The 12,500-nt window shown below is 40.7% G+C and overlaps 1 protein-coding gene across 1 annotated transcript; it reads right to left on the bottom strand.

Annotated features, from left to right (window-relative positions):
• Positions 1–2,734: 2,734 nt before the first annotated feature.
• LOC101157319 (uncharacterized) lies at positions 2,735–11,703 on the bottom strand. Its single transcript, XM_004078155.5, has 6 exons — positions 9,760–11,703; positions 7,566–7,906; positions 7,358–7,433; positions 7,022–7,100; positions 5,672–5,855; positions 2,735–5,574 (listed from the first exon to the last, which is right to left on the bottom strand). The coding sequence occupies exons 2-6, from the start codon at positions 7,902–7,904 to the stop codon at positions 4,978–4,980; spliced, it is 1,275 nt and encodes a 424-aa protein (XP_004078203.1). The 5' UTR covers positions 7,905–7,906; positions 9,760–11,703; the 3' UTR covers positions 2,735–4,977.
• Positions 11,704–12,500: the final 797 nt, after the last annotated feature.

The raw sequence follows: 12,500 nt of genomic DNA, 5'->3' as shown, positions 1-12,500 counted from the left end.
GGTTTTCTTAAAAAAAAAAAGCAGCAAGGTCATGTCTCCTCCCTGTGCAACCACACATCCTCCCTCCACTCTTCTGTTATTGCCCATTCCTTCAATTCTTGAGAAGATGAAACGGGGGATGTAGCGGCTGTGTGCAAGAGCAGGGTAGGGGCTTCTCGGCTAAAAACTGCATGGATACAAGGGGGGGCCAGGAGGTGTGTGAGCAAAAAAGGAAATGACGGTTGTGTCTCTTGTTGTAGCCTGGCGCAGTCAGTGTGTCATAGACAGGCCCATCATGAAATCAGCCAGTCAGTGTGTCAGATTGTGTGGTGGGGGGAGTGGCACACACGTGCGCAACTGTGACTCTCGCTACGTGTTTGTCAGTTTGTGCAGCATGGCTGATTTCATCCATTCAGAGCGGCGAGAAGTCAAACCACACCCATGTTGTACTTGAGGCTTTTACCCTGATAGGCATCCTGCAGAATGCTGTTCTAGTGTGAAGGGAAATCATTAAATGTGGTTGCTTTGTGACTCATAAAATATATATATTTTTTAAAACATATACAATAAATGCATTTTTTTGCTTTTATGATCTGTTATTATTTTTCTCATTAGAAAGTCTCACAGTGCATATCATAATTGTTAGTAACCTTAAATGATTAATGTTCTTTAGTAGTTTAGTTTTTTCCACAAATACACTCTTACCTGTTAGATTAAACACACAAATAAAAAGACAAATATAAAATCACAAGTTAGACGGCAGAATGTCAAATCTAGTTGCCATCACAAACTTTAATAACTGGTGATACCCTTTTTAAATCTTTGCACGTGGCTTTTTAGCTGCTTCTTCTGATAATTTTTCCAAGTAAACTTAAAGAAACCCTCCTGCAATGAGAAGCCAATGGTTTTCTTTGACCTTTGGGTCAATACTTAGTGTAAAATTGCCCATAATGGGCTGTTCAGCTCCATTAAAGTGCTTTATAAAATAAAGCACTTAAAGGATTTTAAGGTAAAATGTGACACATTTGGATGTTTTTGTGTTTGTAGTAGCTCCACGGCATGTTAGAACCTTTTGAAATGCTTTAAAGAGCTTCACCGTTGTTTTTTCTGTGTGCATAGGCTACAATTGTCCCCCTTTGGAACTTTTATTTCAAAAGAGATTCTTTTGCCTGGCCCTAACACTGACTGGGTCAAGTGTGCAAGCAGGACTTCCAGCTTAACCTTGTGCTCTCCAAGTCTGTGGTCAAATTTTTTCTGTGCTTGCATTATTTTCTTTGATGTGTTGTGTTTCCTGCAAAAATTTTCAAGTAGCTCAACATTTAAAGCAGTTTCAAATATTAACAAAAAACAAGGTCTGATGATTTGTAACTGTTTTCAATTGAAACTAAAAATGTTTCGTAATGTTAAGTTGCAAGAATAAAGTAATAATTTTCATTCATGATGGGAGTGAGCTAACAGTCTTAGGTTACCCCATGAAAGCTACAGATGAGCTCAGATCAATGATCCTAAAATCAGCAAGAGCTGAGGCAGAAGATGACTCACAGACAGGACATCATGTTAATGACCTCAGAACAGACATGCCACTGAGTAGGACGAGAACTTCACAGGAAGCACTGGCATCAAATGTGGAGGAAAGGCAAGTACAAACCTCTTTGTAAACAGATTAAGGTGACTTCAGAAAAGCACCTGAGAACATATTTAAGTGGGGCCTTGAGGGTAAACAGTGGGAGTGTTGGATAGGGACTCTATGAGTCAGTCAAGTAATTTGGTTGAAAGACACTAGTAACCAATGTTTGCGGGAGACCAGCAACTCTACAAACAACAGAGAAGTGGCAGCAAAAGAACACATCTGATCTTCCAGACAAATGGAAATACAGTCCTCACACTTTGGTCTTGGTGTGTCCTTTAACGGTCTACGATTTTCCTATAACCAAAGTTGTGAGATTTTGCAGAGAATTTTTTTAAGCTTTAATTAGAAAGTAGCACGATGCTTAAGCAGTGTGGCTTTGAAGCTCCCGGTGCAGTCCATCAGAGGAGTTTAAATGTGCTGGAGGTGACCTTGTCACAATCCAAGGATACAGCTCCTATATTTTTTGCTGAAAAATCCATCTACCGGTAGTTAAATCCTCCAACAAAAATGTTTTTTTTCAGAGAAAATGCTTATTGTATTAATAAACATTGATGTTTTTTTGTACCTTTCTATATCTTCATATTTTATATCCGCTTGAGTTTTTTTTAATTCAATGTTGCATTCAAGGTATAACTTTTTGCCAGGTTTATGGGATTGTTTTAATTTTAAAAAAAGTATTCAAATAATTTAGCTCTGTTTGTAATGTTTGCATAAGATACTAGTTTCGACTCCTACTCACCTTTATAGAGCAAAAGGAAAATCAATGAATATGAATACTGACTACAGTAAGGCTGTGTTTGAGTCCAAACATGGCAGCTGGTTGGAGGATCAGCCAGCCCCCCACTACTTTTGGTGAGATTAAAGACTATAGTCTCACGCCCTACAATCCCTCCTTCCCACTGCCCTCTCCTTCCTGTTTAAGCCCCTCCACCCACCCAACTACCCACACACTCACGCACAATCCAAAATGTACAGTCTCTAAATCTGCCCCCCATTGTGCCGCACATCTGTTTAGCGAGAGAAGAGATTCAAAGCTGGAGTCTCATTCACATAACCTTAAATATTAAGACATAAAAAGCCAATGATAGTGTATGAACAGGTTTAAAAAAGAGAAAAACAAAAAAGTTGCTTTTAAAAATGTCATTTATTAAAATTTTTTCATGTCATTAATCATATATAAAAACCTGGATGGAAATGTTTAAAAATGAGAAAAAGAAAGCTTGAAGAGACGGTCGATTTGGGTTGAAGGAGATGGGATAAGGGCAGACAAGTGCAGTAGAGTGGGGGAGGGAAGACGAGTGGTAAGCCTTTACAGTTAGCTTACACCATGTAATAAGAAGGCAGCTAAAATAAACAAGACATCATTATATCTGACCAATCAGCTGTGGTCGCTGCAGTAGAAAACATACTTGGGGGGGAAAAAAACAAAAGATCGTAGACAATGAATAGTAGTAAGTGCAATTGTTTTATCAGACATACCGCAACCGTACAGTATTAAAACAGGAGGGAGGTGGAAGACGACCCCCGTCTCTGATCTCGAGTCACTATCTCGATCTTTGATGGAGGGTTTGTACTCTCCCTACCCCTAAAGCACAGACAGTAGCTCAATGACTGCAAGTGGCTCAGTGTGCACATGTTGGTTGAGTCTGATCGGTATGTGGAGTTTCAATTCACATAATTAGTGGATAAACTACTTATGCCAATTTTAAAAATATCATATTTTATATATTTACAATATATGTTGCAGGTAAATGCAATCCCATTGATAAACCTTTCCAATACTTATATCCTCCGAAAATTGTAAATATTTTGACGATTTTCTATGATCCAAAAGTTGGAGCTGGTAGCAGCGGTGGAGGGTGGTGCAAAAAAAAAAAAAAAGACTTCCTCCCTAGCATTTATGTTTCCTTTGTTTTGTTTTTTCAAGTTTTCAAGAGCACCATTATTAAGTGCAGCTCAGTCTGTTCCTCCACGGACAACACCTGGAATAAAAGCTTCAAAGGAAGCAAGCTCTCATTCCAACATGACAAAATATTCACTGTTGTTGCTGTGCGTGTGTGTTGGCTGGACATGTGAGCAGTTTGAATGCTAGACCTGGACACTGTTTTTTTAAGCAGTAGGTAGCTTTTCTTTCTGCTTTGGTGCTGCGTGTATTCTTAAAAATGTAAGATGATGAAGAACACATGTATGCATTCAAGATCAAGCGCACACTGTTTTTGTGAGTTGCCAACAATCTTAATCCGGTTTGTGAGCACCAAATGATTTTTTTTTTGTATCTGAACACATCCTATTTGGTTGAAGGCACAGTAGTCCAATAGTTTTTGTTTCACATGATAGTAAGAAAATGTGAAATGTCAACAATGTCTTTCTAATAACCCTAAAAACTGTAGGCCAAACTATGCAAGTGCACAGATGGTAATATTTAGCCACCCAATAAATAAATACATACAATAAATAGCTGCAGCATCAGATGAACACATGAATAAATTAACAGTGAGACTCAAGAGTCAGAGTTGGTCTTTTTGTTTTGTTTTGTTTTTTCCAACTGGCAGGAGTTTCTTGATCCTGATTGCCAGTCGGTTAGCAGTTAGAGACCAGGCACAGACATCTGTTCAATGGCATGATGGTAAAGGGGATCGCAAACCTCCAAGTGCCCAAGCATTACCTGGATTACCACTGTGAGATGTAAAAACATTTTCTTCCCAATGACTAGCATATCACATGTACAATACAACACTTGAATGTGTTTTGTGGTCCTCACATTACTAGCTACAAGAGTTCCTTCACTCGATGTAATGTCTCAGCAAACCTTATTTGCAAGTCATACTTTTCTGCCATCAAACAAGTATCGGGCCTGCTCTTGTTAATCTAAACTGAATCTAAACATTAGAAACTTTCACATTAAATACTGAGATCAGATGCTTCTATTATAGAATGCACGTCTGTCAAGTAAGATTTGTGCTGAAACAGCTATCACAGATTATAATGATTGCTTTCAAGTTGAGGATTAACTCGGTTATAGTCATTTCCAATCATAACTTCAAGTCCAAACTTCTTTGTCCTCTTGAACCTTTAACCACATCTGTTATTGTGCAAATTTGGATTTTTACTGATCCATGTTAAACATTTTTATGGATTTTACTGGGTTTAACACATGTATGCCCAGCTTGAAATAACAGTTTTACATGTGGCATTGATGAGGTTGGATCCATTATATAAATGAACAACAATTCTTTCCTTTTTTCCACAAGAAATGCATACGTAAAGACGACAGACCACCAGCTGGTTTCCTTCTTCCTTCCTGTCACAGCCACTTTAAGTTTGGTGTAAAAAAACGTGGGCTGCTGGCTCTTTTTGTGGTCAACACATCATGTCTCTAAGATGGCAGGACACACCTCTGGCAAAGATTTCAGCGTAACAATTGGAGACTGGCTTTGACCTTGATGACTGTGAGTTGTCTCCCCGTCACTATGCTTGTCAGCCACAGACTGGCTTTGGCACAAGACTGGCTTCTTCTGATTGTTGGTATGATTTGAGGGTGTGGTGGAGGAGATGAAGCTGTCTTGCATGGCAGGACTGCTTATCTTGCTTGTAAGGATTCTTCCGTTGCTGCTGGCGGTGGCTGTGTCAGTATGAGAGAAGCAGGACTTTCGTGGGGACAAAATGGGAGTGATGTGCACCCACGTCAGGCTTGGTTCAGAGCTCTGGCCTGCTTTGTAATTCAAGATCTTGTCAGGCTCCCTCCTCTGGCTGAATATGCTCTTCATGTCATCTCGCTGGTTGTCATTTCCCAGATGTGCCAAACGTTGGTTGGTATCAGACACCAATAGTGTAGAGGAGATGGGCAAATCCCCTACATCTTGATTATGCTTCACCCCCCTCTCTTCAGCGCTAATTCGAGGGTTCTTGCTAAGAACTGGAGAAGGTGTGGGGGATTCTGCGTCAGTCCAACTGAGTCTCCGCTTCTATCAAATGAAGAAGAAAGTAATTTGACAGTGCTTATGGTGGCGGTTACTCATTAAGTGAGGTTCTTGGATTGCAAGATAAAACATACTCCCTCACCTTGACTGGAATATGTAGCTGATCCTTGTGCTTATGTGGCGGGGTGGAGCCAGAAGGTTCCTGGAGGGAATGAGTTGAAGATTTGGAGATGGTTGAAGCTGTGCACACAGGCTGAGCAGAGATTTGTGGAAACCAAAGCTTTAGCATCATTTCCACCTGGAGCAGAGTATTCAGATACTTCTCCCTATAGAACAAGAAGATTGGGAAATGTTAATTTTAAGCAACCAACAAATGAAGATACAATTATGTCCATAGGTAGGAAACATGTCCACCTGAAGGAATGTGTCTATACTGGTGCAATCAATTTAGTCATGAAGTTAGTACTTAAAAGTTCTTGCTGCACCCGACATTTCTTTGTTCCATGTAAATATTTGGACACTTTTGTCACCTTGATGGTTGCATTCATCCTTTGTCCACTTTCCAGCATATCTCTATTGGTGTTGCCACAGCAAATCAGCTTTCACTGATTTTTACAGGTGGTTTGCCAGAAACTTTTATGCCAGTTGCCCCTTTCTTGACAACCCTGTATCATAACTAGGCTTGGGACCGGCAGAGGGAGACCCGGACTTTTGCCTCCTTAGTTATGCAGTGTTGTGAAGGGTTTTGCCCAAGGACCCACACTGGAGGAAGCTTGTTACGCCCCCTGGGAAACAAACTCTGGTTTCCGACTTGCCAGTCCTACATCTGAGCCATCCAGCCGCTCGTTGACCATTGCATGCGAGAGTTAGCATCTGTTTTCATCTGTTAAAGCAGCCATATTAATCTCCAAAGTCAGAATTATACCAATTGTTTCAACTTTAATGAAAGTCAATTTAAACGTGACAAAATTGCTTGGAACTAATTTCCAACTTGGGAATCAAGCTGCAACACTGGCCGCATATTTCTGGGAGACGTTTTAGAGTCTGCTATTTTGCCCCCTCTGTGTTGGACATGACCGTAGCACCCAACAGGGTGGTGTTCTTGCGCAAACTCCCTCAACTGCTGTCTCTTGATGTGAAAGGAGTAACAGCTCTACCAAATCTTCTTCCATGTGGCAGAGCTTTGCACACCCTAGATCCTTGAAAGTACATAGTTCATGGTCATGTGTAGGTGGGTAATTGGTTTGAGTTCAAAGATTGACAGAAAAATCTAAAGCTTTGCCTTGCAAAGTTCACTCTAATAGATCTTCACCAACCACCAACAAGTGTTTGATCAAACATGCATGAGCATCGAAGCTCTCACTGCATGATAGCATCCCAAGTTCATCTAATAGTCATTGAATAACTTCAACCCTGCTGCAACCCCTACTGTTATTAGAGCAATACTTAGAAAGAAAACACTAAAGGTGAAACAAGGAGATTGTCATCTTACCCACAATCTGGTCTTTGTAGAACTCCCACAATCCTCTGGATGCGATCCATGGCAACACTCTGCTGAAAACTACTTAACCCTGTCAATCAAAAAATATAATTCTTTAGTCAGCATTTACACTCAGAGGGCACGTGTTCAGGCAGATATTCTTACTGAGAAGCACGTTCACAAACAATGCCTTCATGCACACGCAGCTGTCTCATTACAAATCGCTACACAATGGAACACTCATGAGTGTAACAAAATGACCTTTTTCTATCATTGTTTGTATTTAGTGGCTGTAATTTCATCTATTGGCAAGTCTGCAGACATTGTAACAGAGGCAGTCATGCTTACCGTGGTCGAATCGACCCTTCTTCAGTCCATTCAGCAACTCCAGAAGGGGCCTAACAAAACCCTGCAGCTCAGCACACTGACAAAGGAAGAAGGAAAGAAGACAGATTGGAGTTTCGGTCAGGCCTTTTGCTCTGAAACAGTGTGCTGACTTTTCTCCTCCATGCAAATTACTGTCTCATCTCTCATGTCGTCCACAGTTTCAACTTACCTTCTGAGCAAACAGCAGATCTCCCTGTGATTTTGGTGTCTTGCCCATAGAATCCATCTCGCCAATGTGAGATGTTTTGCCAACACTCTCAGACTTGCATGACTCCTCTTCTTTATCTGTGAGGCTGTCACAAGTCCATTGGGACCTGGAGCTCTCGGATTCATCCTCTCTTTTGGTTGTAGCCCCACTTGTGCCACAGATGATGACAGAAGAAGAGCTGTCTGTCAAAAAGACGTCCGTGTCTTCCTCCGCCTGTTCCGAATCACTGAACAGGAGGCCGTCACTGGAACCAATAGAGTCAAAGGAGGGCTGGGTGGAGGTACTTCCTTGAGACTGCATCACTACAGGGGACAACAGAAGGATGTTGGAATAAAAGTGATTGTAGGTTCAGTTTACAAATAAGCAAAAAACAGATTTAGTTTAACTATTAAAGTCCCACTCTAATCATATTTTGATCTGTTGTAAAAACATTCTCTGTGGTCTTTTAGGTGTTTTTAGCCAAATTCTGTGTTGTTTTCTAGGACATAGGTTCTGCAGAATGGCAGGAGTTGATTAGAAATTCGCCTCTGAGTTGTGGATGAGGCATGGAGTAAGCTTTCCCTCATTTTCCAATTTTCCATCATCCACCTGTTCACACATTCTCCCGCTAGCTTACAGCACTACACACCCCAAGCCTAACATTATAGGTGCATCCTAAATGGTGATCAATATTGGAGCTATTCAGTCGTACAGTTTTGAGCCAGATGCCAGTTTAGATGAGGAAAACGAAGACATGCATGGATCTGATTGACTACAAGCGGATGCATCAGAATGAAGTGGAACAGGGAGATTGCGGCCCACCGACTACAGCACCTGCATCTCTGCTAGAGGCTTTTTCAAAACAGCATATTTTGTCTGCTCCAGATTGAATAAAGAAATACTTCGATATACAAATTAAAGCTTAATTTTAATGTTAAAAACATCAAAAACACTATTTTAATTAGAGTGGGTCTTTAAGTGTTTTCAATAGTGTGAAGCAGCACAGGAATTCTTTTTTTTAAGTTGGCAATGCCCTATTTACCCATCTTAACAGCAAAAATGTGAAAACACAAGACGGCTGCTATAGCAGTGCCCTACTTTAACATGGTGCAGAGTGGGACAGAGTATTTGCAAAAAAACAAACAATGGTGGCGATAGTCTGGCTTCCACTGAGGAAACTGGGGGAGAGTAAAATGTGAGGGGGGATGGGAGGGTGCCTAGTAGTGAAGTCAGAACCGACACTCTTCCTCTCCACCACAGCCTTCGGTGCTCTATGTAGCCCCTCCTCTCCCCTGTCTCGGGCTTGCTCTCCATCCCCCCCTTAGATCCAAGCTCACACAAACCACCCTTTTTTCCTCTCCGGCTGCATTTTTGCATGCATCTCATCTCTTTTTGCTGCTTACTTACCCTATTTGCTATGCACACATGGTGCCCCTCCTCTCCTCTGGCAGCCAAGCCTTTTTTTCTCCTCATACTTTTGCATTCTACATTTAGTATCCTGGCCATGAACCCCTTTCTAAAAGGTTTCCTCCCCCCTTTTCTTCTTTTAGCCTGTGTAATCTCTGAATGCCTGACAGTCCCACCAACCCATATGGGGAAAATGACAGCAGGGCTCGGAAGGTAGTTTTCAAACAGAACTGATAAATACATTAATCAGAGGTAGATCACATGCAAAAATTAATTAGCAAATGGTTAAAAGTAAAATTTAAACAAGGGTCCATTTTTGTTTTATTCATAGAGACTACTTTAAACTTTTTTATTTTTACAAAAGACATGTTGCTTTGCCTGCCATAATTGTGAGTAAGGATCCAACACTCCCACATTTTTTAAAGAACGCATTATATATTGTAAGAGTGAAGAGAAAATGAGAAGTTTGCTGCTTCTCTGTGTGTCACCATGATCTAAATTACGGATTTATTTGCTACAAGAACCCTAAACCTTATTATATATTCATTTATCAGAAATTAATTTCACATAAAAATTCATAATTTTAAAAACAAAACCTTCAATTTTCTATCAACTGAAATAATTGAAACATAATTGATTAGGCTTTTTCCTCATATGTATAACTTTAGAAAATACATACAATTTAACATGAAACAAGGAGATGTAGAGGTTTTTTTAAGTAAAACTCTGAAACCTTTATAAAAAATAACAAAAACTTTAAAATACTTACCTCAAATATTTGTGATGCAGCTGCCAAAAAAGCGGACAATCAAGAATATCCCTGTCGGTCACGCAGATCCGTCAGTCCTCATGCCGTCGCTGGAGCATCATCGGGGCGCCCAGCCTCCGCTTTGACACAACCTCGCAGCCCGACCCCTCTTCAAGGCTTTGCTTGAGCTGCCTTCCTCCCTCGACCGTTTACGAGCGTCAACATGTGCGAGGATCCACGTGCCAGCATTGTGGACCCATCCTAATGGCTGCCGTGAAGTTTCAGCGGCGCGCGCGATTGGCCGAATCCTCCAGCCACTGAATGCTTTGCTCGTCGCTGATTGGAGGTCGAGGAACTCGGGCCCCGACGGTCCCGCCCACTCATGTGTCCACAGTGTGTGTTGAAGGGGAAGCGCGGATCTACTACAGCCAGCGAATGTAAACACATGCACGCGCGGCGATATAGACGCCTATGGTATAGATACATATAGAGAAACGAGGACTACGCCCACTCACGCTGAGAATATAGAAACCAGGGTTAAACACTAGAAAATTAGAGCGTTTATGCAACGCAGATCACGATTACTCCACGAGTTAGGAATGAAAAATAATGGAAAAGTTTGCAATTTTTTAATAAAAATAAGAATCTCTTTTGGTATTATTATAGTCGTATTTCTTTCAGAAGAGCCAATAAATCAGATTAAGCAGCTTTACAATCAAGAAAATATTCAAGAAAATGAATGTATAGGCTGAAAGAATATGTAAATAGATATTTATAGAGTTTGGATTCTCTTGTGTGAAAGCAACTGCTACACATTTTTTTGCTGGTTGCACGTAACCATATAATGATGCTGTTGTTGTCATGTGGTGTTGTGAAATAACGGACCACACAGTCCACCTCTAGGCAATTTCACACTCTAACAAGCCGTATTTAAAAACCTACTCCAATAAAAATGTTGTTGGTGTTTTTAACATGTTCTTGTGGTGTTTTTTTTTATAAAATGGACGATATAGATAAAGAAAATTAAGATTAAAATGACATTTCTTTATTCAAATCGTGACTCAGGAGCAAAAAAAAATGCCGTCTGAAAAAGCTCAGTGACGTAAGTGCTACAGTTGGCGGCTGCAAGCTCCCTGCTCTGCTCCATTCTGATGCATCTACTTGTAGACAACTTGATTCATGTTAGTTTTTGTTTCAGAACTGTACAGCTGGATAGATCCAATATTGCCCTCCATTTTTGTTACACTGGTAATGTTATGTTAGGATTGTAAGAAGCTGTAAGGTAGTAGAAGAGAAATTAAACAAAGTGATGATGGAAAATGAGGACAGGCTTACTCTGCGGCAACAGTTTCGTCCACAACTCAGAGGCCAATTTCTCCTGCTGCTCTGCAGAAATTGTATTTTTTTTTCTTTAGCCTAAAATTGGCATGATTTAAAAGACCACTAGAAGACTTAAAAAATAGATCAATAGATGATCGGAATGGGACTTTGAAGATCTTCCTGTTGACATGTTAAACACAAATCCTCAAAAGAAAAATTACAATTGGGTCTTTGTTGAATCTGGAAATTGTTAATAGTTCTGTTAAGTCAATTTAGATTTTTCTTGGACATTTAAAAAAAATCTCTACATCTGAATTCTTTGCACTTTGTTTACTAGATTTTGCTCCTGCATTTAAAGCTCCCATAAGGCAGAGATCCACCCCTCCTCCCTATAGCTTACCAGAATGAACTCAGTGACCACCACTTGAAACGAATGCGGTTCCAATCCTTCAGCATGAAAACACGCACGCACACTTCCATCTATCTCTTCTGTAGCATGGGAAATGTTTTTGTTGCATGTGCACATCGGAAAACACTTCCATCTAGATCTGATGCCTGCTTTTAGATGTTCATTTTTCAATTTAAGAAGCAGTATATGGTAAAGAGAAGCCTGCCCTGCCCCCCCTGCACGTACAACGTAAACATGAACCCAATGGCTCCTTCCTCCTCATATAGTGGGGCTGTGCCCTTGACTGACACAACATGTTGTTGAGTTGTGGCCACGCACAGCCCACTCCCTCTTATTGTTAAAGCTCAACAAAAGTTAACCTTTGGCTAAAGAAAACCAAGTGAATGGTCGTGTTTGTATGGTATAGGGATCAGTGTTCAAACGGTTTGCAGCATTCCACAACACATACACCAATGAACCTAGTAGAGTTCATGTGTGCTGAAGACCTCCCCCCATCATTTCCATCCTTCCATCTCTGCTCCCACAGATTACCATCCCCCACCTGTTTCCCTGTGTTTTTTCGTCTCTACCGCTCCTTTCCTCATTATCAGGCAATGACATGCTCCACAATCCGAGAAGATGGATGTAAGTAAAGTCAGGCAAGAAACACCTCTCGTCAAAGTAAAATGTTTTTCATTAGCAGTAATTAGAAAGAAAATGAAAAATTGTTAGGAAGTTTTGCAATTAAACATGACAGCCCCTCCATATATACGGGAGAATTCTGTAAAATCATGAAGGACACGTAATTGAAAACAATAATAAAGACTTTCCCTGGAAGATTGAAATCTTGCTTAGAAACATGTTGAAGGTCAAATGCGGCAGCAGCACATGGAGCCATGGACCCAAACAGGAATCTGATCTGGGGAAAGGCAGAGGTCTTAAACTGCTTAATCTGGTTCACTGTGGTGACTAACATATCAGGTTTCAGCTGGCTTGGAAGTCCTGACTTCCCAGATTTACACTTTTTTACCAGGCTCACGCTGACTTAAAGTTT

Source organism: Oryzias latipes, chromosome 16 (assembly GCF_053564925.1).
Source record: "Oryzias latipes strain Hd-rR chromosome 16, Olatipes_Hd-rR_3.1".
Classification (NCBI taxonomy): domain Eukaryota; kingdom Metazoa; phylum Chordata; class Actinopteri; order Beloniformes; family Adrianichthyidae; genus Oryzias; species Oryzias latipes.
This window is presented reverse-complemented; position numbering and strand designations above follow the sequence as displayed.

What these genes read in the sequence shown, in the direction of transcription:
- LOC101157319 (XM_004078155.5), bottom strand. Translation starts at nt 7,904, where the DNA reads ATGCAGTCTCAAGGAAGTACCTCCACCCAGCCCTCCTTTGACTCTATT. An exon ending in ATCTGCTGTTTGCTCAGAAG is followed by an intron (nt 7,434 to 7,565) that starts GTAAGTTGAAAC and finishes TTCCTTTGTCAG; the next exon opens with TGTGCTGAGCTGCAGGGTTT. An exon ending in GAAGGGTCGATTCGACCACG is followed by an intron (nt 7,101 to 7,357) that starts GTAAGCATGACT and finishes TTTGATTGACAG; the next exon opens with GGTTAAGTAGTTTTCAGCAG.